Source organism: Neurospora crassa, linkage group III (genome assembly GCF_000182925.2).
Source record: "Neurospora crassa OR74A linkage group III, whole genome shotgun sequence".
NCBI lineage: Eukaryota > Fungi > Ascomycota > Sordariomycetes > Sordariales > Sordariaceae > Neurospora > Neurospora crassa.
Window position 1 is genome coordinate 3,085,718 of NC_026503.1, and position 25,613 is coordinate 3,111,330.

The 25,613-nt window shown below is 51.3% G+C and overlaps 7 protein-coding genes across 7 annotated transcripts; 5 read left to right on the plus strand and 2 right to left on the minus strand.

Annotated features, from left to right (window-relative positions):
• Positions 1–5,299: 5,299 nt before the first annotated feature.
• On the plus strand, positions 5,300–6,105 carry NCU00229 (hypothetical protein). The gene is made up of 2 exons (XM_952607.2): positions 5,300–5,381; positions 5,449–6,105. Exon 2 carries the CDS (start codon positions 5,521–5,523, stop codon positions 5,965–5,967), a length of 447 nt encoding a protein of 148 aa, XP_957700.2. The 5' UTR covers positions 5,300–5,381; positions 5,449–5,520; the 3' UTR covers positions 5,968–6,105.
• Positions 6,106–6,340: 235 nt separating this feature from the next.
• Positions 6,341–11,420, plus strand: prk-4 (protein kinase-4). Its single transcript, XM_952608.3, has 6 exons — positions 6,341–8,479; positions 8,537–8,618; positions 8,679–9,026; positions 9,088–9,547; positions 9,615–9,702; positions 9,760–11,420. Exons 1-6 carry the CDS (start codon positions 7,508–7,510, stop codon positions 10,006–10,008), a joined length of 2,199 nt encoding a protein of 732 aa, XP_957701.3. The 5' UTR covers positions 6,341–7,507; the 3' UTR covers positions 10,009–11,420.
• Positions 10,245–11,552, minus strand: NCU16670 (hypothetical protein). The gene has a single exon (XM_011395746.1). The coding sequence runs from the start codon at positions 11,480–11,482 to the stop codon at positions 11,138–11,140; it is 345 nt and encodes a 114-aa protein (XP_011394048.1). The 5' UTR covers positions 11,483–11,552; the 3' UTR covers positions 10,245–11,137.
• Positions 11,553–12,811: 1,259 nt separating this feature from the next.
• NCU00231 (hypothetical protein) lies at positions 12,812–15,196 on the plus strand (the record flags this gene model as incomplete). The annotated part of the gene is made up of 1 exon (XM_952609.2): positions 12,812–15,196. One exon carries the CDS (start codon positions 12,812–12,814, stop codon positions 15,194–15,196), a length of 2,385 nt encoding a protein of 794 aa, XP_957702.2.
• A 285-nt stretch (positions 15,197–15,481) lies between these two features.
• Positions 15,482–19,123, minus strand: NCU00232 (hypothetical protein). Its single transcript, XM_952610.2, has one exon. It carries the CDS (start codon positions 18,958–18,960, stop codon positions 15,661–15,663), a length of 3,300 nt encoding a protein of 1,099 aa, XP_957703.2. The 5' UTR covers positions 18,961–19,123; the 3' UTR covers positions 15,482–15,660.
• Positions 19,124–19,696: 573 nt separating this feature from the next.
• Positions 19,697–20,811, plus strand: NCU00233 (glycoside hydrolase; the record flags this gene model as incomplete). Its single annotated transcript, XM_952611.2, has 3 exons — positions 19,697–20,496; positions 20,627–20,679; positions 20,762–20,811. 3 exons carry the CDS (start codon positions 19,697–19,699, stop codon positions 20,809–20,811), a joined length of 903 nt encoding a protein of 300 aa, XP_957704.2.
• A 1,523-nt stretch (positions 20,812–22,334) lies between these two features.
• NCU00234 (hypothetical protein) lies at positions 22,335–25,459 on the plus strand. Its single transcript, XM_952612.3, has 2 exons — positions 22,335–23,162; positions 23,491–25,459. The coding sequence occupies exons 1-2, from the start codon at positions 22,853–22,855 to the stop codon at positions 25,167–25,169; spliced, it is 1,989 nt and encodes a 662-aa protein (XP_957705.3). The 5' UTR covers positions 22,335–22,852; the 3' UTR covers positions 25,170–25,459.
• The last annotated feature ends 154 nt before the right edge of the window (positions 25,460–25,613 follow it).

Below are 25,613 nucleotides of genomic sequence, written 5' to 3' on the forward strand. Positions count from 1 at the left end.
CAAATTTCCTGTTTGTAACATCTCGAAACATCATGATGGTGGTCAATTTTCGTGGTTTATCAACCGTCGAATGAAGGGCCTGTAGTTGGCAAGGCCCTGGAATTGATCTGGAGCTGTACGACCATCTGCGAGTGCCGCTGAGATACAGCAGCAGCAATTGTTGTCGAGCATCTTCACAAATTTCCTTTTACAACTGCCATGACTGTCGACTTTCGTGTTATAGCCACCGCCATGGAAGATCATTGACTTGACCTGGCCTTGAACCCCGACTTGCATCGCGACCGGGCTTGGACCTGAACCTGAACCTGGACCTGGTACAATCTAGTCTTTGGCCCTGGATCTAGAGGCTTGCGTGACTTGAGACAAGTCATCGTGGACCATCTTTTCCTGGTTGGTTTGATTTTCCTCAGCAAGAACAGGGCCGCAAGCTTGAAGTGTAGGAGATGGCTCTAGTTTTTGCTCATACAATATAATACTGGTATGTTTATCAGTTTGGTTCTTCGGCTATAGGTTGAACAGGGGAAATATAGAGCTCTTAGTGGCTCCCTTGGAGTTTTCGTTTGGAGCGACCAACAATGACTAGGGTGTAATACGCCACAAAAGCCTCTTCTTATGCCCCCATCCGTCTCCTTAAAGACCTCCAAGCTTGGATAATATAAAAGGGTAGTTCCTTTTCAGTGCCTATCTGTCTAAACATCGAATACTTCTTCACTTTCGGGGCTCTCAAGTAGAGATGGGCGTTTTTTGTACTAAACTAATAAACATATCAGGGTTATATTGTACTTAATGACCTAGTTCTGTGGCCCAGACCACTTCTTGTTCAGCCTCCTTGCTGCTCTTAATCGTAGCTTTTGTTTCCGTCGACGTGAGTTGTATCACAAGCCTGTGTGTTGTACTCTTCTAGCAGGATATGATGCTTGAGGTCGTCGACACGAGAACATAAGCCAAAGGAGCTTTAGTGGCTGAACAGGCATGATACCAAACTACCACGTCTATAATTCTTCGTGCCGTTGCCCATCGGCGAAAGGGTCCAGAACAGAGACCCTAATTGGAAACGAGCAGCTGACATTTGTGAGATGATAAGAAGCAGCAGAGGCCAATCCACCCTATAGAGCATGCTCAAACTGTAGAGTCGACGAAAGTCGATACCAATAGCCAAGAGGATGGTAGATGGCAAGATGAAGTTGTTGGCGGTAAACTTACGAATTTCCTTATTACAGAAGTTGCTTGATCTTATTCTATTATGGCTTCTCCCATCATGGCAATTCTATTGACATAGAGGTGAGGGTATGGATGCTCGAATTAATTACAACACTCGATATCTGGAACTTCGAGAAGCGGAATTGTACGCTGATGCCAACATTACCACGTTACCTCGTTGGATTTACTACCTCCAGAACGGTAAGGCTGTAAGACCTCTCAATCATTGTTAGCAAGCTTTTCGATCTATCTGATTTCCTTTTTAGGGAGATATTTGCCTCGCAGCAGGAATATAGCTATGCAGCACGATCGAAGGTCAGGAAGGAGCAGAGGACATCGTTTCTTCACATCAGCTTAGAACAAGAGGAAGGCGTAAACATGCCCACTTCCCAGAGGGACAGGTGGTGCCCTAAGTGAAGTGCAAGGACACACTTTCCCGTTTCACCGGCCCGAAGAGTACCGATATCATCGGAGATAGAAAGCAGTGGGCGGCGGTAAGCGCGGCACGGACATAGATGCATAGGTTTTTCTTTTTGCCACTCCTGCAAGGACATGTCTTCCGAAACCGGGATTGACGAAGAGCTTACTATGAAAAGAACAGTTTTCTCAACTGAAAATACTCAGAGGCATGGAAGACACCTGGTTGTGGACACGCATTTGCATCATAAGGCAACTAAACGCGACACTTTGTCAATCCATCGCCTTGGATCATTCATTATCTTCGTCCGCAAAATTGTCCAACTTGCAAGCTGAAGTGCAGTGGGAGGGAAGAGGTCTAGCCCATATGGCCAAGTTCGCCGCGAAATCTATGAAATGCACGCATGAAGAGAGCCTTTGAGAAACCAAGTCACGGCCAAACCAGCCAGGAGGCCGGTAGAATAATTCAATATAGGTGGTTCTGTAACGGCTAGATTCCCATTCAACAAGCAGGTCAATGGTGTGCGAAAGTTCCGAAATCACGACGAGCAACGTTAGTGTACAGAGAGCTTGTAGAGAGATATAGTGCTCATCCCTTGACATTTTCTCTTCAAAACATGTTCAACTTTCAGACTAACGAACAACACTACAACTGACAATATAGATAACAAAGACGAATGAGTATCATTTTTGATCAATATGTTACCTATATCCGGACTTTCAATTGCTCCTTGCAACGGAAAGGTTGTTTTGTAGCCGAGTTCTAATCCCGAGTTTTGCTTGTTTAGAGTGTGGGAAGTGAAGGAAGGGTGTGGGAAGTAATTGGAGGAGCTGCAGACGCACTTCGCACATGCGAACATTGAATGCCCGTCTCGGAGAACATGCATTAACGATACATGACGGTACCGACAAGTTCAAGTGACCGAAAAGTCTACCTTTTGGCAGGCAAACTACGTACAGCCACGGGACGTGCCGTGTGCACTTGCAGGGAAAGAGCATTGGCACCGGCGCTAGCCCTTCGTAATTTTGCTGATACATCCATCTTGCAGGTACACTACTCCCCGTGACGCCATTGCACTTTCAGAACGTGAACATCTTTATTACGCACCAAACTCAGATTTCAAAAGTCACATCGTTGGATCTCTTGATTCTTACTGGTGGCATAGTGGTTTGCCCCGAGTGAAAAAGTCACACTGCCTTGATATGATAAGTATGCATCTCCAAAACAGCAGACCAAGTCCAACATGCTTCCACGCGAATCGTCGCAGGGATTGCAGAACGCAGGAACCTTAACGTCCCCTTGTTCACGACTTCACGCTAGAATCCGGCCTGGGCAGTTACCATCGCGTCTTGTGTAACGTGTAATATCGACAACCCTGGATATGTCTGGGCCTTGCTCATCCATTGGTTGTTTCTCAATGCTGTTGCTAGTAGCTTGTGAATGAACGTCTATCATCTCTTTTCCAAAATTCATACAGAAAAGGTGGTGATATTCATTCAATTAACTGCCCCGCCGTTGATTCCAGGTGCAACACCACCACCATCACCACCATTACCATCACCATCATCACAACGCATCTCGCCCCTCGCTTGTCTTCCAGTTGAGAGTGGTGGTGGTGGCCTGGCCCGCCTGTCGGCAACCACCATGTCTAGGTCAGGTGCACGCACTATTACATCGGGTGTCCCTGGCCAACCAAACGATCCACAGACCCCGGCACGGCATGGCGACGGCCCCCCGTTGCTATTCGGACAGACACCAACCAACTTCGATGAAGAAAGCGTGGATGAAAGAAAATGGAGAAGCTATTACACTAGTACGTAAATTTCATCTTTAATGGGCTCGAGGCTCGTCAAGCTAGGTTTTGCGGGCTGTGCTCTTGTTGAAGCCCCAAAGGGATTTCGTGATCTCCAGACTTTGAATGTTGTACAGGATTCATGGGTGGAGATCGATCTGCTTGGGACTACATGGGGGTCGAGTGGTGATTGTGAACGTCCCCAAATGCCGGGCCCTCAACCAAATGGGGTCTTTTTCCATTCAGCGCCACCTGGAGACCCGGGCCCCTGGGCAAGCACCGCCGTTCACAACCTCTGGAGAGGGGAAGGATTTATCCGAAAGTAATGGTTCGCGGATGGGTGGTGTGTGTGTGTGTGTGTGTGTGTGTGAAAATGAGACTGCCCGCTGGGAGGCAGAGCCCCCATCTTGGTCCGCAACGAACTCCGCTTGGGCTTTGAAAACACGAGGCCTGATTAAACGACTTTCGACATGTACACAATGTCAAGAAAGCCGGAGAGACATTGTTCTTCAAACTAATAGTATGTTGACATTTTGAATCAGCAGCTGATCCATGATTTTCGACGACAATGAAGTCAGGGAGGCAATGTGCAGGTGTTGCGGAGCTGAAGGACCTGCCTGGTAGGCGGTTTCGGTATCACTGTGCGTTTGGGATTTGTCTAGATGAGTGGCAGTGGGCCGTTTACTTCATACCTTGTGTGCACTATTTGGGCGATAGTCTGACACCGGCCGAACGGTAACACCGACCAGGAAATGATATCGTGCCTTGTCCCATTCTGGTCCTGCACCAGAGAAGCCCTGTTTGGTGGCGGCGAGGACCCTGCGTGGGGATCTTGTTCTCATTGCTTACCAGAGGTATAGTTCCAGCGTGCATTCAACCCCTCCTCTTGTTCCTCCTCCTCCTCCTCCTCGTCCTTATCCTTCGAAAAAAAAAAAAAAAAGAAAAAAAAAAGAAAAAAAAAAACAAGCTCCCCGACAGCAAATTAACAGTGTAAACGGGGCAGGGCTTTGTTATCCATCCTGGACATGCGATTGGACGTTTTAAGGACGACAGGTAAGGATGTTCCAATCGGCTGAGACAGGCTGACTTCCAATGTACACAAAGAGGACGAGAAAGTTGTTCGAAAGCTTTGAAATCAACACCAATAAAAAGAAAACAGATTTACATTACAAAGGCCAAAATGCACTTAGCCAAGGCAAAAAAAAAACGGTCGGCGGGATTGCAGTGCGCATGCGTTCAATTGCAGTTGTGTACATGTTGCTGCGGATGCAAGTTTCATGAAAGGGCTTCAGGCTGTAGTCTGCACGAACAGCCGAACTTCCAAAGCCATGAACTTGAATCTTCGGGCGAAACCTACCGTAGAAACTCGCGAAACTTTCAACCTTCAATAATCTCTTTGAGCGTCGGGCATGGGGCAAACCTGTGCAGTGTGTCTGAACATTGAAACTCACCCAAACTGGAGTGGTGGGCAATTTACCCAAGTTTTCACTAACTTAACAGGCACATACATCTGCTGGCTTACTGGGCGCCGCATTATGCCCTGCCCAGCGCTCAAAGAGTAAGTATCTCGACGGTTGCCAAGATTCCGCAAGTTTCTTAGTTGCGATATTGCAGACACATCGACGTTCATGAGGCACGCAGTGCTTCCAAGTCGAGCACATTCAAATCCAGCGCGTTGACACGGCAATCCCAAGCCAGAACAAGGAAAAGTTTCTACAGACACATGAGTAGAAATGTATAGCGAAGGATATATAAATTTGAGCTCCCACGAAGAATAGGAATCCAATCCATATCGTTTCCCAACTTCATTCACAGCTGTGACAGTTTCCACAAGAAATCCATATGGACCTCTCGAGAACCTGACTTTGGCCCAACATGGACAAGTACTTCTTGGATTTCATCTTGTCTACGATACTGGGACTACTTCCATCGGAAGTTTTTCTCCTCGAGGATTTCATAGTTTTCTGTCTGGTATGTTAATCCGATGTCTCCATCTCCACCTTGGCAGAGCACTAACAAATGGAGTTAGCGATATCAGCCAGCAGAGAACAAAAACAAGAGAGTTGGCTTCCTCGAATTCGGCCAAGTGGAATATTGTTTCCGAAAGGAAATGATCAAACTACTGCATCGAACGTGGCCACGATGCCAACAGACAACGACAGTTCTGACAAAGAGAACGAAGACGAACCGGATCCCGATGTATGCATGGGTGGCAGACTCACCAGAGTCCAGGGGTTGTAGCTTTTTCACGACCATGATGAAAAAGAGGGCAACGAAAATCAAAACGAAGAAGACAGGTGTCAAAAGCAAGACCACTGGCAGAGGGACGACATTCCCAATCCCGGGAAGAACCACGCGAGATCGAAGAGGACAGAAGTGGTGGTCGATGTTTAACAACTCAACTATAATCCAGAGATACCTATCACGGTCGTGGACCGTTCCCCACCCCAGGGCTGTGGCGTCCATGCTAGTCTGGGTGGTGTCGAAACCGAACAATATTCGCGTACTGCACGCACCGCGCCGCAATTCACTAACAACATCGAGTACCTACCTGTAGACATCGGACTACACTGTTGCCCCCGGCCGCGATTCCGAACAATCGGCAAGAACCTCGACGACCTCACATTTCCTACCTTCTCCTGAGACACATTGTCACTTACTAGCTTAGCTAGAAAGAAAATCATCCAAAAGTTCAACCCTTGGTCTTGATCTAGGGCCTTGATCCCCCTTGTATCGAGAGGGCTTTAAACCTGTGGGAACTACTATGGTACCTCCAGTCTACATCAGCTCAGCAAAACCAAAGCACAGTACCAGCAGCGTGATACGGCCCAGCCTACCCCGGTCGTCGTGCGTTCTGGCAATTCAGCAGCGCCTGTAATGTAATGAAGCTGCAACATACCTCCATCTTCTTATCATTACAAAACACGACCAAAACACCAATCCCAAAGGGTAAAAGGGCCCAAAACGCCCCCGGCCCTCTCCTCCACCGGGGGCCGATTCAGAGTTACGACATCGTCCCGTCGTGATTCTCGTCTTCTTCGTTCACTGTTCTCCTGTATCCGGCAGATCTTGGCGCTCTCTGCCTGGTTAACGGAAAAAAGCAGTTTCCGTCCTCTCGTCCGTTTCTTCTTCCATGTCAGTAGAAATTACACCTACTCTACCTAGCACACTACGTTGCGCGACACTTACTTGCCCTGGAGCGCTCCTTGCTTGAAACCCTCGACACCTTACGGCAGGCCACTCGCCTCTCCGCTTTCCGATTCCAAGCAGGGCACCAAGGACATCGACACTAGCCGCTCGCTGCCTTTCAGCAGCCCGTGACACAACAACACACTCGACTTTTTATTTGACTCGCCCCTTGCTTCTTCTCCTGGCTACGACGACCAGCGCATCACCACAGACTCGTCTTTGTAGTTGCATGTGCCTTCGCCAACGGACGGGTTACAATCGCGAAACAAACCATTTTGTTACGAGTATCCCTTCCAGTTTCCCCCGAGGTCTGCCCAAAGGCTCAGGAGGGATTCACGAACAGGCAGGCTGCGACAACCAGACGCAAAAAAAGATTCAGGCTTTTTTCCCCTTTGCGCTCCAGCTGCCCAAGGCAACACGCCTGCCACCTCTTTCCGGTACTTGATTAGCTTCCGCACCAGTTCAACAAGGCAACGCCTGCCACGCCTACCACTCGCGCCCACATCGACAGGCACAATTCAACAGCGGACGGGAGCAATAAGGCCGTCCTCCACTCCCATCGGGAAGAACCCTCAGCTTGGCCACCATCTCCCGGTATCCATATCTGCATTGAATCATCCTGCTCCTCCTTCTTAGTCCCCTTCCTTCCAAAACTGAAAACATCCCGGCCCGGGCCACCACAATCCATCCCCATCTAAAGGGCCTTGCCCCAACCCATTCGACCCCATTGTCCGATTTCCTCCTTCATTCCCCTCCCACCGGCCTTCCATCACGTCAGTCCGTCTCCCGTCGCGCGCGCAAGGACCCCGACCGCAACTGCTGGTACAGACACAACCCACCCGGTCGCCGGCAACCCTTCTCTGCACGCAGAAGGAATCGCGATCGATCAGCCCTAAAAGCACAAAACGATGTCGACGCCCATAACCGCCACAGCAACGCTGCCTCGCGCCTATTCGGACCGGTACCATTCGCAGTTTGCATACCAGCATCATCATCAGCCTTATCCCGTCCAGGCCAACGCCTCCTCGTTTTATTCCCAGAATACTTCCAATCTCCCCAGCATTCTGTCGCCCACAGGAACACGACAACCATTTCCAGACCCTCCTTCGGCCCAGTACTCGCTCGTCGACCACCAATCACCAGTCAACGCGCCGCCACCTCTAATCGCCTCCTCGGTCGTCCTCAAGCCCATCACCCGAACGTTACCACCCCCTCACCAGTGCCCGTCTCAACAACTACCTCCCCAGCGGTTGACCCTTCAACCCGGGATCGATCATACAGCCATGGCGACAGGCCTCAACCCTGAGGGGTCCGAGCCCGCCTCACAGCAAACTCGTAAGAGGAGACGCGGAGAGACCAACTGGGCCGAGTTCTACCAAAATGGCTTGCCTAAGGAAGTCATCGTGATTGACGACACTCCCGAGCCCGAGGGTACGGCCACCAGGAGCGTAGCCTCTCAAACACTGTCCAATGCCCACATCGTCACCAACCCGTCAGCTCCAACTCAGCCAACAGCTAAGAGGCGCAGGCCGAATGGCCACTACGACCCTGTCCACCACGACAACTATGTTCCTGCCCAGAACCAAACACAGCGGTCGCTGCCGTCTGCTTCCCATTCCCTCAACTCACCCGCGTCTACTAGCAACAGCGCAAACTCGGCCCAGCACACCACGACGGCGACTTCGCTCGGCTCCCTCTCGTCGCATAGTTACAACGATGACTACGCCCAACCAGGCACAAAGCGGAGGAAACTCACCCGACAACAGGCCAATGAGGCCAAGCGTCGAGAAACCGCTCATGCCGATACCTTTGCGGTGTATAAACCACCTCCTTATCCTCCTAAGAAGGCTGGCGAGGTACATGTCAAGGTCATTCAGGACGTAAGTTTGGAACCATGGAGCGTCGACTTGTAGTCATTTTCTGACTTGCTTTTGCAGACTTCGCCGAATCAAAACGCCAGAGTTGATGATGATGATGGTCACATGATTGTGATTCCCGGAAATGATCTTACGGAGAGATGTAAGTCGAGCGACTATGGTCACCTGCCGAGGGTAATCGACAAACTAACAATTGTTGCAGACGAGATACTTAAATTGCTTGGCCAAGGCACTTTTGGTAAAGTCGTGCAGGCCAAAGACAAGAAGCGCAACAAGCTTGTCGCGATCAAGATCATTCGGTCTGTGCAGAAGTACAGGGACGCCAGTAAAATAGAACTTCGTGTACTGGCAACTTTGAAGGCGAACGACGAGGAGAATAGGAACCGTTGCATCCATCTCCGGGATTGCTTCGATTTCCGTGGCCACATCTGCATCGTCATGGATTTGCTTGGGCAGAGCGTGTTTGACTTCCTGAAGGACAACAATTTCGTGCCCTTTCCCAACAGTCAGATCCTGGCCTTTGCTCGTCAGTTGTTCACTAGCGTGGCTTGTAAGTATCTCTTTTTTCTGTCTTCATTGTATTACTGAAGAGGGTACTAACGAGAAACTAGTCTTGCACGACCTCAACCTGATTCATACCGACCTCAAACCCGAGAACATCTTGCTCTGCAATCAAGAGTATCAGACGTTTACATACTCCCGCACCATTCCGTCATCTTCCACGCTCACCAATCGCAGAGCCGTGCATAGAAAGGTTCTTCTAGACACAGAGATCAGGCTCATCGATTTTGGGTCCGCCACCTTTCAAGATGAATATCATTCATCTGTCGTAAGCACGCGACATTATCGTGCGCCCGAAATCATACTTGGACTGGGGTGGTCCTTTCCCTGCGACATCTGGAGCATTGGCTGCATCCTGGTCGAGTTTTACACAGGTGACGCTTTGTTCCAGACGCACGATAACCTGGAGCATCTCGCAATGATGGAGGCTGTAGTCAACCATAAAATTGACCCTTCGCTTGTCCAACAAGTCAACAGGATGACCAGGAATGGTGGAAACCCGGCCGCGAAGTATGTGCCTCCCCTTGTTTTTCTCAGAAGTTTCACTGGGCTAATCGCGGCTATCGAACTTGTTTAGGTTTTTCAAGCGCTCGAAACTGGACTACCCTGCTCCCGATACCACCCGTGCATCCAAGAGATTCGTAAAGGGCATGAAACCTCTCGATGTCAGTATTACTGAAGGATCCCATTTCAAGTGGACGCTCCGCTGACACAATGCACAGGAGATTATCCCTGCTAGAAATAGTCGCTTTCTTGCTCTGTTCCTGGATCTTCTAAAGAAGATCTTTATGTATGATCCCAATAAGCGTATCACCGCCAGGCAAGCCCTTGAGCACGAATGGTTCAGAGAGCACCTCCCGCCAGACGACGGTACCGAAGCCACCCGAATCAGGCTCGAAAAGGAAGCAGAAAGACAACGCCGGGAGGTGGAAGCGCGAAGAACTATGCTACCGGCCATGCACGCAGCATGACGCTGGAGTCCTCCTCGACTTATCGACGAGGGGCAAGCGTGAGTTCTTGCGGGAATTTCAGAATTCCAAGCCTGAGGCGGCGCTCGAGAGGAAATACTTTGGGATTCGAGAGGTCGGTGGCGATACGGAGCAGAGCGGTGGCCGATGCATTTCTCCCGGTCTCAGCCTCCCAAAAAGTGACACTGGGTCGAAGAGACATGTACAGTGTCACCTAAATTCCAAGCGCGAGGAGAGTGGGTGAAGTCGTGCCCCCGGCTCGATCTCCCCTGACGCGGCCGGCTCAACAGCAAAGCCATGCTGCGCAGACATCCCGACCTCGGAAGACCTCGCCAGGGAGTATTGCGAGAGGCAGAGCAAGACTAGAAATGTCCCAACTGGGTCATTATGTTCATCTTGGAACGAATGTGTCAAGTCGATGACCTGCCACCCCGCTGGCTTCTGGCCCTCTCTTGAAGCATGAAGCGAAACTGCAAATTGCACCAAGCGTTGTCCCATTTTGTCGTGGATGGCACCATTCCAAAGTTGTCGTTGGGCTACCAAGACATTGCTGTCCTCCAGAATTATTTTTTAAAAAAAATTCACCACTCTCACTACCACCAATCCGCTGCTTATGGACGAGGCACAGTCACAGTCAATTTGCAGCCTTATATGGATTAGATTTCTTTTCATTATCATGACATTGATGAGCGAATTCCGGAAGGGAGGATAGTTGAAAGGATGGTTAAGGGTTTTGACTCGTTGGCTTATGGACCTAGCTTTTCCGTCCGGATTTCTTTGTGTTCCGATTCCCAGTTATACTTCCGTTAATGGTCAAGGGCCATCTTCCATCTGGTGTTACTCGAAGGTTAGGTGTCCGACGTGAGTGAGGCAGATTGCGGTAAGATTGGGTTGTACTCTGGTCGAGACTAACCGCGCACGTCCTTGTGAGCCGACGATTATGCTTCGTTCTACCAAATTACCGGCAAACCATTTTGCAGGCGGGAACGATTCTTTGGTTTTTCTGCACACACCAAATCTGGTTCAAAAGGTATGAGATGGAATTCAGGCACACGCTGGAGTTTATTATAAAAGGATGGGAATATGGAGGAACATGACCGGTTCTTTCAACATATCAGTGAAGTAAGTTCCTTTACCGTTGGGTTCGTGGGGAAGGATATCTGTAAAACTTGGACACGACAGGCAAAGCGAAAAAGTGCACGACGATTGGGAAAGCTACGGGGAGAAAGCGTGCCGGTGTATCGGACAAGTGTGGGGATGAGGTATTGGGGTTTGATGCATTCTCCATGAGGGAGAAGACATTAAATTTAACCATAAAGAGTTGATCCAGTTGAAGATTCACGACTCGACAAAGACCGCCCTGGCAATTCCACCCATCTATGCAACTGGAGAGTAAAAAAAAGGGGGTATGCATTCCATCTGGTAAGGATGGAACAGAAGGAAAGAAGTACGAAGAAAGGACATGGTTCAAGTCCATTCGTGCAGTATCAAACAAAACGCCATTATTGAGAACTGATCGCCCTTGATATATAGACGAGCTATTGTCCAGCTTTTTGTAATTCTTTTTTTGTATTAACGCTGCTGATCCCGACATTGCTATACGAATAGCTTGGGAATAGGATAGGAAGAAATGAGAAGTGAAAGTAGCGATCTACCTATCTAAATTGCAGGAAATAAGATGGTGCTAACGTGATTCAGCGCTTCTGGGCTACGGACCGACATTGGCTGGGTTGGCAAACCTCGACCGCATTTGATCTCGCGATCCCATGAAAACTATGTGCCGTGAACCGGATGGAAGATTTGTGATTTCTGCGGCTGGGTTTAGGTTGCTGGGAGAGGTGTCCAGCATGAACTTGCTGATATGGCGGCGGCTGATCACTCGATATTCCAACTAGATGATGCTGTTGGAGTGGTCCTCGAGAAACCGAGTTTTAGGTCTAGGGTATCAGGACAGTTGTTAAGATAAAGAACATTACTTCGGTGGGCGAAATTAGACGAAAGCGTGGTGGGTAGAATGAAGGGTAAGTGAGTGTCTTTTCGTGATCGCTTGGTGTAGGTTTGGTTGAGTGCCCATGGTTTCCCTACTACCCTCCTGACTTACAAACCAGTCCACAGAGCCTGGTAAGTTCCCTGGACTTCCTTCCCCCTCTTGCATATCCTACTTGGATTCCATTCACCTTGCAGTCCCTGAACTGTTGACCAATAACAACCAAAAATCGAGGTATATCTTTGTTTGTCCAAATCAATATTGACAGACACACAGTTCCCCATTTCATCAACTTCAAGGCGCTGCTTCCCGTTGTCTACCTAGTTAATGTCATCGAAGAGATACGCTGTTCGGTTAACAGACTACTATGAACATATTGACCCTGCGCTCTCTAGGTACCTTTGACTTCCGCCCGTTGCAGGTCTAGGGAGACTTTCTCTCTGGCATTGCAGAATGATAGGCCGGCGAAGCTGACAATGCGTTGTCAAGTAGGATGATAAGTTTCTTTGTTCCGTTCACCACCGACATCATGTCGACGGGTAAAAAGGGTCTCAAAGGAAATCTGCCGCAGGACGGCTGATATACGAACAACTTCAATGAATTTGACAATGAGAGACTGCCAGTATCCCAGCACTGTCGAGAATCAACTCGATTATACTGGGATAAATACTCGAGAGAGCCCTTCTTTCTACAGAGCACGTTGAGACACTCCAGTCTTCTCAAGCAAGTGTTGAACTTTATCGTCAGCTATTCACTTTCAATAACCCATTGACCATCCACTTCCGGAAGCTGGAAAGGCTTTAACCCAACATCATCAAGATGCCCCGTCTCGAGGTCTCCGACCGCAAGGACTCTTCCTCGGGATGGACCTCTCACTCTTCTCGATCAAACTCAACAAGAGATCATGAGGATGACAGCGAAAGCGACAGAAACCGACGTCAAATAGACCACGACCATTCCCCCGACCCCGACCCGCCCAACTGCCTCCGAGGCGAAACCTCTCGCTCCAATCCCCTTAACTTCACTGCATTCCTCGACAAAGACCACAACCTTTACGTCGCGTCCCACCTTCAATACCTCTACGACCCCTCAAGATACCCCCACCTAATCCGTTATGACTCCAACCGACCCCTGCCTAACCTCCTCCTCCGCCTCGGGGGGACGACCCCCCTCCTCGTCCTCGCCGACCTCCTGCAATACCCCCCGCCGCCCATCTCTTCCACTTCCACTGTCTGCTGCCCCCCGTCGGACTGGCTGCGCGCCCAAGCCTGGTTTTTGGATGATGATGATGACGACAGAAACCCATCCCGTCGACACCCGGTCTTCGAGCACCCGTTCTTGACGATGGAGAAGAGCCTGGGCACGACGACGATCCACGAGGACTTTATGGTCATGTTTTCTAGAGATATCCCGCCGTGGCTTATGAGAAAGATGGATAACGAGCGGCCGTATTGTGAGCTTGGGGGGCATAATCAGCTGAATCATTATCTGTTGGGTTGGTGTTGGTTTTGGTTGCAGATGGAGGTCAGTCAGAGGGTGGATCGGATTAGGGCGTTTTTGGTGGAGGAGGAGTATGAGAAGTTGAGGGGGAAGGAGGGGATAGAGGATTGGGAACGGGAGCGGGGGCGGATCAGAAGGGAGAGGGAAGAGAAAGAGGATGATGATGATGATGATGAAGAGAATCCGTTCAAGAAGTTCGGAGTGAACAAGGAGCAGGCGATCAGGGAAGCCAGGGACTTTGTGGAGCGCATGTCGGGTATTGGGGCCTTGTGGTTCCCGGACTCGGAAAAGAAGGGGAAGTTTGAAAAGTACTTTGGAGATGCGATACCCTCCAAGCAGAAGCTTTCAGGGGAGGGGAATACCAGGGAATATTGCGTTGCTTGTAACTTGTCAGTTGTGGCGGGCAGCGGGGAGGAGGTGTTGGCGGCGTTGTTGGCGAACATGATTTCGAGAGCGCCGTGCAAGAACGAAAAAGATGTGGCGGAAGAGGATGGGGGACTGCCGAAGTTGTATCCACTGGTTGATGCGTGGATCGAGAACCTGGGTGAGGAAAGGGCAAAGGTGGTCAAGGAAAAGGCGAAGAAGCTGGCCTTGACGCTGTTTACCATTCGGAAATATTTGAGGTGGAAAGGCGCGCCTCAAGGGCGCGACAAGTGGTTGTATACGGATGTAGGGACCGATCCGTACCATCCTCATGACATGAATTTGACGCCGAGCCCAACAATAAGGATGATGAAAGAGGAAAAGGCCGTGAAGAGGGAGTGGGAGTGTTTCTGTAAGGGTGAAGACCCCCTTGACGAGGAGGAGAAGAAGCCTTCTTCATCTTTATCCCGAACCAGAATCCGAGAATCCTACTCCTCCAAACACACCGTCCCCCTCTCCTTCTACAACCTAACCAACAGCCAAGTCTCACCCGCACCTGCACCTAGCCGACTATATCGTGACTACGGTACATACGGTTCCCACGGCTACGAGATCACTGCCGCCCCAATCGCCGTCCAAGGCACAGTCACAGTCCCAGGCACAAGCACCGCTCTCGTCCGAACCCGTGACTACCCCTCGGAAGAATGGGATTCCAACTCGAACTCGGACAGCGAGTTTGACGACGCTACCACGCTTACTTGCAATAGTTTTACCACTATCGGCACTAGCACTAATCAGAGACTAACTAACTTCAGCAACGGCGATGACGAAGATGACAATGGTATCACGTCCGTCACGACATGGAGTCATCTGAGTGCTGTGCCTGAGGCTTTGAATTTGGCCGGTCTAAATACATCTAAAAGAGAAGAAAGGGAAGCCCAGACTCAGAGCGAGAGGGAGCGATATCGCGAGGAGCGTGAGAGGTACAGACATGAGGGAGAGAGTTTGGTGAGTCAGGCTCACGACTCACATTCTTCTTCCTCTCCTGCACAGCATTTGCGCTCGGTTACGGATACTAGAGACTGGGCCGCTCATGGTGATGATCGTAATCGTGATCGTGATCGTGACCGCCAGCTCGTTGACCGCGAACGTTATCGTCACGGCGGCAGCCCTTCCTCATCTACATCTTCTCGCAGAGGGTATTATAGCCACAGAAGAGAACGAGACAAGGAAGATGAGGAGCCAGCCCGAATTGCTCTGAAACTTTTGAGTATTAAGGATCATCTGCACCTGGCAAGAAAGAGACGCCGAAGTGGTTGGGAAAGAATAAAAGAAGAATAAAGGATAGGGGAAAGGGGTACGTCTAGTTCTGGGTCTAAGAGGGACAAGGAGGATGATCGGCGCCAGCGGTGAGGGTCTTCATTTGTTTCTCTTTTCTTCTGTTTTTCTTTTCTTTTGTCTCCCATGTGCGGACATAAGATGTAATGAAGGGACTTTTGGGTAGATACTCTCGATGGTTAATTTGCTTACGACTTAAAATTGTTAGGTGCTACAGTATGTGATAGTTTCAACCTGACGTTAACAATCTGAATTCATCTAAGGTAGATGGATTATTTCGTTTGACGTTTCATCCTTCATATACATATTCAAGGTACCATATCTCTGTATCCAGAAACCCGGGGTATATTCTCGTCATACATCTTCATCACTCTATCTATAACCATGTAACCTTCTATATACCTGTAACATGTCCAAGCATGCCAAAGAAACCATGACTAACCTCGATAACACATGTCACATACAGATTACTCCTTTGCCCCACCACCATCCTCCTCCTCATTCTCCAACTCGCCATACAACTCCCTCAGCGCCGGCAAGAACCTCTCCGCCATCTTGAACTCGCCCAACTTGATCTTCATGTAATCAAACGCATACAACACCACCGTCCGATCCTTTTTCTCACCACTAACACTCTGCTCCTGGCCCTCTAACTCGTCCAAAACAGGCGCCTGCATCTTCGGATACCGCTGACTGAAATGCGTCAACAAGACCCTCCTCGCCCCCATTTTGCGGCCTACATCCAACGCCTCGCCCGCAGTCGAGTGTTTCTTGGCTTTTGCTTCGCCAATCAGCTCATCATCGAACGTGCACTCGTGAATCAACAAGTGCGACCCTTTGCCGATCTGCGCGAAACAGTCCGACGGCCGACAGTCACCGGAAAAGGAGATTTTGAGACCAGACGGCCAGGTGAACACGGCGGCCGTGGCGCCGAGACAGTGGTCGACGAAACAGGCGTCGATGGAGGCGAGGCCGGTTTGGGCTTCTAGGGTTGCCGCGGTGCGGAAGCTGGCGGGTTGTAAAGCGCAGAGGGTGCCCGGGAGCATGTTGAAATGGTTGTTCCCTGGTCCCAAGTCGGCCGAGGGAGGACCGGACGGGTCATCGGTGGGTTTGCGGCCTGTCCCGATGAGGGTGAGGAATTTGATGTTGGCCCAGTCGAGAGGCTCGACGTCTTTGTACTCGTGCAGGAAGCCGATGTACTTTGTTGTGGAGATGATAGTGAGCGGTTTGGGGGCCTCGTCGGCGGGGAGAGCGGCGTTGGCGGCGGCGCGGCGGGCGAGAACGGAGGGAACACCGAGGTGGTGGTCGGCGTGCAAGTGAGAGATGTAGATGGCGCGCAGATCGCGGAGGATGGCGTCGGTTTCGGCGTAGCCGTACACGCGCCGGAGCTGGCCGAGGGTGTTCTCGCCGCAGTCGAACAGATAGCTGCCGTAGCCGGGGACGCGGATGAGCGTGGCTGAGACGTTGCGGTACTTGGAGGGAAGGGCGGACCCGGTGCCGAGAGTGACGATTTCGGCGTCCCGGTTGGGAATGTCTTGCTCGGACTCGGCGACGCGGGCGGCGAAAGCAGGGTCGGATACCTTCGTTTGCGCTTCGAGCGCCAGGTTGAAGGCTTTGGCGTGGGTGGAAGTGAGCTCCTTGATCGGCTTGATGGTGTCCATGACAGCGTTGGCGAACTGGCGCTGAAATTCGACCGAAGGAGAGAGGAGTAGTCTTTCGCCGGGCTTGCCTAGCTGAGCAACAGATGCCAAGCCCGCTGGTAAGGCTTCTTCCTGGTTGTTGTGGTTGGGAATGGAGAAGCGGTCGGGATCCATCCGATGCATCATGATAGCCTTCCCAGACGCGCCCCCGAATGAGATGGTGTTGGGGTTCATTCCCTCACCGAGAACAACGTGTTTGAAGGAGCTGTGCTTCGCCATGAAATCCTTCAGGCGGGAATCATCCTTGACCTCTGGGCTAAGGATCCAGTAGAAGGCATCGATATGCTCCATGATCTCCTTGTTCTCCCACTCGGGCCTCTTGAGGAGGCTATCGAGGAGATACTCGTAGCGGACATCAACTAGAGCAAAACCGTGGCCGGGAATAGGAGGGTCCAAAACCATATCGGGGGTAACAACAGTTCCATCCTCTGCCGTCACGCTCTCGCCCTTTGCCAGCTTGCTGAATGTCCACTTGGGTAGCCCGTATTTGAGAGCGTTCGCAGGCTGGAACTTGCCTCGACGAGCATGATTCTTAACGATGTAGCATGTGGAATCGAAGCAAGGGTCCGTGGGTGGCAACCGGTGGACAAGCGCACCAGGCCAAGGCTCCCTCACAAGCACCCTGATATCAGGAACGTTCGCGTCCCTCCCCGGCAATGGGCCCTTGTACACTGTGATCTTGCCTTCATCGTCGCGGACAAAGATCTTGGCCGGCAGCTTGACCTTGTGTAGAGGCTGTTCTACAAGAGTGTCGGCCTTCCAGTCTGAGTCGAACATGTGCTTAATAACCGTCTGCATGAGAAGGTGGGTCTTCTCGTCATCCTCCACTCCCGCCGGCACATCTTCCACAACCTCTCCGTCCTCTCCCTCTACCAGAGTGTCCATGACCTCGGGCTCCTCCGAAGAGTTCAGTTTCCGCTTCCGCGGGTTCTGCGAGCCGGTACTGCTGCTACGCGACCGGCTCTCCATGCCTGTGGCAACAAGAGGGATCTTCCAGACCTTGAGGTTTTCATCCTCGTAGTCAGGCTTGCTGTTCTCGGGGTTTGCGGCCCTGGGATCGGCGCGGAGCTCATGGGCATCGAGTGGGAAGCCCTTGCGGAACACGAATCGTCTGGCAGCAGCCAGCATGTGCTCAAGGTTCTTGGAGCCGTGAATCTCGATACGCTGAGGACCGCCATGGGTAATTTCTGGCTTGTTCTTCTGACGACGCAGCTTGTTCTCTTCCTCAACTGCAGTCTTTGCGCTTATGATGACATCGGCAACGGTCAAAATCATGCCCAGTAGGCCGCCTGTCGTTGCCCAGTCCGTCTTGCCAGAGAGGAAGATGTGCGACAGCTTTGCGGCGGGAATTTTGTTTTCGGTGAAGAGGCGCTGCGTGCCTTCGGAGAGGTGGCCGAAAAGGTAACGGCGGTTGTCATAGTGGACGAGGAGGCATGCGCCTGGGGTGTCGGCCGTCGGGGCGGCGACGATCTGGACGTGGCTGCGCATGGCGCCGAACTCGGGTTTTGCAGGTAGTGGAGGAGCTTCCTTCTGTTCTGGAGCAGGAGAAGCAAGGATAAAACGAGGTCCGTCAACCTGATAAGGGTAGAGCTTGATAGGGATGCGGCCGCTAAAGAAGTCCTCGGGGATCTTGGTGTGCTTCAGAAGGCCGTGATTCTTCCACTTTTGAAAGGCCCGTTGCGGCGAGAAGAGACTGTATTCGGCGAAGAGGTATCTGTTGCGAAGGAGTTCTCTAGCGACTGTCTTCGAGACCGAGTCTGGGATCTTGGACTTGGGAGGCCGATCTTTGCTCGGAGGCTTGACGGCGAGGCGAGGAGTGGGCTTCGCTGGGCGAAGATTCCGGAACGGAGTGGTTCTAGGTTTCGAGACAGAGTCTGGCACCCGACGTATTCTTGAGCTAGTGAACACCGAGGGATCTACCGACGATTCTGGAGATCGTGTAAAATCTCTTGTGGAAAGACAACGTCTAAGCGATAGGAACGAGGATGTGGTGGTAGAGATTCGAGTCGGCAGCACGGTTCTTATCCTCTTTGATGCGGCAGCGACTGCTAGCTTCTTGTAATGCATGGACGAATAAGTGTTTTTTTTATGCAGTCATTTCCTCTGACCTGGGCATGTCGAGAGGGTCTCGTCGAGTGGGAAATGTAGAAAAAAGAGTTGTGTCACCCGGCGCGTGGAGGAGTCAATCGGCGTCGCGGGAACTTTTTTTGGTTTTCAAGAGTGAAAGTTGACGTCGCGAATCGGGGCAACTTTTTCTGCCTGCCCGATGGAGCCACTGCACTGCTTATAGTTCAGCGCCACCGCGGGGAGTTTACAGGGGAGTGGTCCAGTACGTCAGGGCTCGAGCGGGAGGGGTGGAAGTTCAGGGTAGGTAGGTGAGCGGCTTCAATCGGCAGGGTTAGGGTTCGCTGTCAAAGCAAGAAAGGGGGTTGAATACATGTGACGAGAAGGTATACACAGTTCATTAACTATCACCTGTATAGTACGCTTTCTCCCAAATATTCCCCATTTACTTGTATGTATCCGACGCATACCCTCGCATGGTTGTGAGTTTAGTCTGAGGCCGAGATAGCTGCAACGCTGATCATATGTATCCGACGCATACCCTCGCATGGTTGTGAGTTTAGTCTGAGGCCGAGATAGCTGCAACGCTGATCACGGTAATATATATGAATGGTGGAATATAGGTATAAATCATCCGTGTTATGTTCCATCCTATAATGGATCCGTTTATATAGTACCACCCTCAACAGTATTGTGAGTGTCGAAGGAAGTCCTGGTTGTCAAGTTAAAAGAAGGAGTAATGGCAACAGAATTCAGCCGAACTGAATCAGTCCTTACCAACTCGATCAACCCTCCAGAAACACCAACTTTCATCAAGGAACCCGCCAACATGAGGAGGTCCTTCCAACAACCCCTTCCCCTTCTCCTCCAAACCATCACCATCCTCTGCCTCTTCCCATCTACCCTCGCCTCATCCAAGACCCTCCTAATCCCTTCCACATCCTTCAACTCCACCACCACCTTCAACACCTACTGGTCCTTCAATTACCCCTGGGGCACCGACCACAATGGCGCCGCGCGCATGTCCCCTTCCCAAGTCTCCATAGCCCCCTCTGCTGACGGCACCTCAAGCACCCTCACTCTAACCGCCCACCGCGTCACCGGCCAAAAACCCGCTACCCACGGCGGCAAACAGATCCCCATCAAGTACCTATCCGGCGCCATCCACGCCAAGCAGCACTTCACCATTACTTCTTCTTCTTCTGGTGCTGGTGCAGTGTCAGGCTACGATTTCTCAGCCGAGTTCCGCGCCCCCGTTGCGAAGGGGACCTGGCCTGCGTTTTGGTTGACGGCCGTCAATGGGTGGCCGCCCGAGATTGATATGGCGGAGTGGAAGGGGAGCGGCAAGATTAGCTTTAACACGTTCAATACTAGTAGTCAGGTCATGGCTCGGGATGTGGTTTATGGCCCGAACGGGAGTGAGAAGGAGTGGCATAGGGTTGTGTGTGAGATCAGGAGGGATGGAAGGAATGGTGGAAAGGATGTGGAGGTGAGGTTTCGGATGGATGGGCAGCTAGTGGTAACGCAGTGGGGGAAGGGGTATGTTGGGCAGCCACTTTATTTGTGAGTTTAAACCTTTTTTTTTTCCTTTTTTTTTCTTCTTCTTCTTTCGTTGTCGGGGTGAGGTTTTTCGCGTTGTCGGTTGCTAACTGGAAGGGTGATATTGCAGGATTATCAATCTCCAGATGGAAGGGTCGTCGGGTTCACCTGGTCCTGAAGCGGGTAAGTCAACTATAGGTCTCTTCGTTTTGGTGATGGAAGAACCTGATCGTCTCAGCCGGTCCATTTGCTGACAGTGATACAGACACTTTGTATCAAGTCCGAAATCTTGAGGTCTGGAGCTATGGTGACTGAGCCGTGAGCAGAGGAGTTGTCCCTTCAAGATGTCCAAGATCCGAGGCACGCAGATATCCTGGTATTTAGTCCGAATGAAAACGATGGCTTTTGGTAGATGAACAACCTAACTGAAAAAAGGAAAAGACTTGTTCATCAGCGGAGGGTTTCACCCTGGCATGCCTGTCCATCGCGTGGACCGCTGTCATTCGGATGCCCAAACCCGCCGCTAAAATTAGTGTAGTGTAGCGATAGTTTGCACGCGTTCGGATAACGAAGTCTCTCCCGGAAAGCTGTCTGATCTCCAAATCCCTGAGCAAAGGTGCAGAAAAGAAACATGGTTTGGGCACTTGTCCGACGAAATACGTGTGGTGTCGGTTGGGCAGATGAGAGGGAGCCAGATGATGATGATGCAGGTGTCGCCTCGACGGCTGTAGGGCTGAGTGTCCACGCCATATGGATATGCTGCAGTCGCTTGAAGAGGAGCACATAAGCGCGGCAGAAACCTACACAACTGCCGGAGCGGAGATCTGACGTGCATACATACTGCTGCCCCGTCATCTGTATCATCAAGTTCCAGAATCTCTCAAGGAGGACTTGAACGTTGTCTTCGAACCATAAATATTTGGGGAAGTTGGGTTCCCGGACAGGCCTGGAGTCTTCCGGCATGTTGATCGCACCCTCTGTGCCGGGTACGGGAGCAAAAGAAAATCACTTGTTTCCCGTTTCCCGTTTTCCATCGAGGTCTTGACTCCTTTTTAGCCCCCAAGCAAGACACTAAGAAATGAAGGATTTAACCTGCAGCTATGAAGGCTTCCAATCAACGACCTCTATAGACGCGAAAAAGACGCTAGTTCCGCTGTCCAACGTCTACCACACCGACGACACTGCGCTGGTGGTATGGGTGTTGAATCTGATTGTTCCGGAAGTCTGGAGAAAACGACAATGCCGACCAAAGACAATAGAATTGGAAAGATATGGTAATGTGCCCCATGCTTTAGTCTTGTCTGAATGGAATTCTTTGCGTGACTTCCCTTTGTAACGTCACTGTAATCTTCTTTCGAGCGCTGGTTCAGTCATTAGCGAAGCCTTAACCACTCAACCTGGGTTCGCGGAGCCCTCGAAAAATATGACCGATCTTGTAGTGTACCAGCGCCTGGTGTGGGTCTAGAGCCTGGACCAGATGGTTATGTATATTAGATCCTCAGATACCCAGAGACAACACCCAGCGACAAGGAGGAGGTCGAATCAAGAAAGAACAGGCTGAAAAATGAAGAGTGTTAGAAAGGGATTGATTGACCTGCTCATGGTTCAGTTGTCACCCTGTCAGGATTGTCTTGCAGACCACGATGATGATTGAGGCTGTGAGCTGAATGGTTTCAGGGGCGCATGCAGTGATAATGGAATTCTCGAGTTTGTCGAACCAAAGTCCAATTTAGGAGCCAACAAGTCCATCAAAGTGTGGCAGGGTGCTTGGCTTGCATCCGAGCTGTGTCTGCAGTGGAAGAGCTAAGGAGAGTTGTTTTTGGGTCTTGGGGGCAGGACTGAAGTGGAAGTTTGATGGAAGTCATCCATCACTTCCCGTCCAGTATCTCAAGAGATACCTGGGCTCCAGGTAGGCATCATACCTAGTCTTTACCCCTCTGGTACGCCGACAGGGCCGACTCTGTATCTTTGCTGATCGCTCCTGTCTCCCGTCTTTGGCGCCAATCTGCGCTAGGAAATCCCCTGTCATTTAGCCCACTTCAATTCCCTGCCAGGCCTGGCTTGGTCTCAATGCAACCGAAGACCTACCATAGGAAGGAACTCCCACATCCAGTCTTTGCCTCTTGTCAATCTCACCTTAACCACCTCCGACCTCAACTCTACTTTCAACCATCAGTCCGGTTTGTCGATCCCGTCACTCGTTCATACAACCTTTAGTCACTCGCTGTCGGCCTTCTGTTCATGCGTTTTTACCGTAACTACTTCACCCCTCAACATCCAACGATCCGCGATCCCATCAGCAAACATCAATGAGTTCGTAGCACGAGAGATTCGCTTTGTTCGCGTGGCTACGGTAATGACGACGGCGGCATCATTTCGACAGACACCGGCGACCTGGAACTGGAGTGCAAGGACGCTGAAAACAACGACGCCATCGAGATCGAGGCAATCTCTGGGATTTCCAGTCTGGGTGTTGCTCGCGCTGCTCATCATTCCCTCATTTCTGTCTGCGGGCACCGCAACTGCACAATGTGGAGCCGACTTTGTGTTCCCCACGGAGAACCTGCGAGTCTTCTCTCTCGACACCATCAACGTCACCTATACTTCAACCTTTGACAGGCCGAGTCTTTCCTGTTGGTGTGGCACTTCAACCGACAAGGAAAAGAGTGAGTGTTCAGTTCAGTGTTTCCCCTCGCTTCAACAATGTCACCGCTCCCGCCCACATGCAAGCCCCCGTCCCCCCCTTCCCCCCATCTTCCCCATCTTACAATCTCCCGACAGCACTCTCGGCTCCTGCTGCACTAAGCCTTGCAAGACCCCCGATGCCCCTCAAGGTGCCCAGCCCTTTGGGTCACCGATCATTTCTCAAACTTTCAGCTCGAATCGCTCTCTCCTCTAGCAAAGCTACCTCAATGAGGAAGAGACTCATGGCGTCATTGCGATCGCAGCGGACGGGATGTGCGTTGCTGACAGACTGACCTTTCCCTATCACAGAATTCGCGGTTGATCATGCGACCCCAGGTAATGGAACCACGCCCTTTCCATTGAATTTTTCTTCGACATATCCCTGCTGGCTCGAACTTCAAGCCGGTTCGGGCGACTGCAGAGTCGAAAGTTCCAAATTCTTCATTTCAAAGGACCGCGATCCCGACCATCGTCTTCCGGCCACCATCGGCCCCAGCGCGACCGTCATCGCAATTGACGTTTCCTCTACCGCAATCCCCGCAGGCCCTCCGCCACATCCCGACGACCACTTTGCCCTCGGTGCTAGAATCGCCCTGGGCGTTGGAATCGCACTTGCTTGCTTCAGTGTGGGTGCCATGGCCGCCTTCTTATACTTTAGGCGCCGGAAGAAACAGCAGCAGGCCGAGCTGGCCAACGCCATCGTCGCGAACGAGTATAGACAGGGAAGGAAGGGTCCCGAGAAAAAGATGTTTGGGGGATTTTCGTCGTCGAAAACATCGTCGGATGGTCATCTATACGATACAGTTCAGCCAGTATTTGACGGATATCCTGGATCAACAGGCTATGATGATGTACGGTCAAACAATTCCAGCGACATATACGGCCATTCTCCTGTGATGCCACATTCGCCTTCATGGTCATACAATCAAGGACCTTGGGGTCACGATGCTGCAACAGGAGGTGCGTGGGAGAGAAGTACGGAGAGAGCAGGACTTGGAGGCGGGCTTGGGGTGACGGAAAATTTGAGCATCACCGGACGAGAACTCGAAGCTGCCCGCGCAAAGACTGTCCAGCCAATTCCTACGTCATACGGGCCGAACCCTGTCACTCCCACGCTAACGCCGCGGGCAAGCTCCAGGGGAGAACTTAATGAACGCGCTGCTGCCGACTCGATTTCCCTTGACAGCCGGCTTGGAGTACCCCCAATGCCCTCATTGCCCCAGTTATCTGCGGCCTCCGCAGCACCTCTCGGTGGCTATTACCCCGATTACCACAACTACGAACAGTACACCACCCCTCCTCCAACCGAAGCTCCAACTTCAACACCACATCTTCCTCTTCCTTCAGTTCCTACTACGCTCCCACGACCAAACCCAACAACCTCACAAACCCAACGGCCACAGCCCCCATTAATCGTCTCATATGGACCCAACCGAGTAACGCCCACTCCAGCTGTGACTTCGCCTACAGTGCCTCCCGACGAGTCTATGATTGAAAGACCACCTAGAGGAGTTGAATTACAAGGCGAACCCGCATCTCTGATGGAAAGGAGACATCCATGGGAGGACATTGATCTCCCGAGCGCCAGTAATAACGGTCCTTTACCACCATACGCATCGACAGAGGAGTACGCTGCAATGGAAAGCGGCGCGATCCGTAAGCTGGAGGAGCCAAGGGCGCATGCTGAGCTGCCACCAACCAAAGATGGCTACTATCATGCTACGTGGGATATTGTTGAGCACGAATTGCCAGGTGACGGATATCAACGAGACCCTCTCTACCCGCAAGCATCCGCGTCCGGACGTGGAAGGGATATCGATGAGCAGAAATTCTTGCTGGATGATGTTGAAATGGCGCATTTGAAGGCGCAGAAAGAACGAATCCGCGCTGAAATGAAGAAGAAGCAGAAGCAGAAGGAGACTTACCAGCAGGACCAGGGGCATGACCAGGACTTCCTTGGAGCGTCGGCGAGCTTCTCCACACGGTAGCACGAGTGATAATGTGGCGGTCCATGTGAAGAAAGTTACGTTGTGGGCAACTGATGTTTTGGAGGCGAAGGTTTGAGGATTAGCATTATACCATTGGCAAGGTGTCTGGCGTTCATTTTGGGTATCGACGGGGTAGATGACTCCTGTGTAGTATCATCATATAATACGGGCTGATACATCTGCGTTGAGAATAGCTGGACCATATGCCCCGCACAAGTATAAATATAGTCCTACTGTAGTAAGGACAAGGTCCTCTGGCTCTATAACATGAACGCGTATTCAATTTCTTGGGACAATGTGGTGTTGAACGAGTTGCTCCCGAAGACGGCAGGTACTCACTTGATAGTTGAGATGGTACGTACCCATCCCCGCAGCTGTCGACCAGCTGCCACTGATAAGATCCCCAGATCCTCCAATCACATTGACCGCCCGGCAGAAAAAGTT

Bases quoted from the DNA above. Each gene is read 5' to 3' on its own strand.
- NCU00229 (XM_952607.2), top strand. From the start codon at position 5,521: ATGATCAAACTACTGCATCGAACGTGGCCACGATGCCAACAGACAACG.
- prk-4 (XM_952608.3), top strand. From the start codon at position 7,508: ATGTCGACGCCCATAACCGCCACAGCAACGCTGCCTCGCGCCTATTCG. The intron at 8,480-8,536 runs GTAAGTTTGGAA...TTGCTTTTGCAG, and splicing joins ATGTCAAGGTCATTCAGGAC to ACTTCGCCGAATCAAAACGC. The intron at 9,548-9,614 runs GTATGTGCCTCC...GAACTTGTTTAG, and splicing joins GGTGGAAACCCGGCCGCGAA to GTTTTTCAAGCGCTCGAAAC.
- NCU16670 (XM_011395746.1), bottom strand. From the start codon at position 11,482: ATGGACTTGAACCATGTCCTTTCTTCGTACTTCTTTCCTTCTGTTCCA.
- NCU00232 (XM_952610.2), bottom strand. From the start codon at position 18,960: ATGCATTACAAGAAGCTAGCAGTCGCTGCCGCATCAAAGAGGATAAGA.
- NCU00234 (XM_952612.3), top strand. From the start codon at position 22,853: ATGACGACGGCGGCATCATTTCGACAGACACCGGCGACCTGGAACTGG. The intron at 23,163-23,490 runs GTGAGTGTTCAG...TCCCTATCACAG, and splicing joins TTCAACCGACAAGGAAAAGA to AATTCGCGGTTGATCATGCG.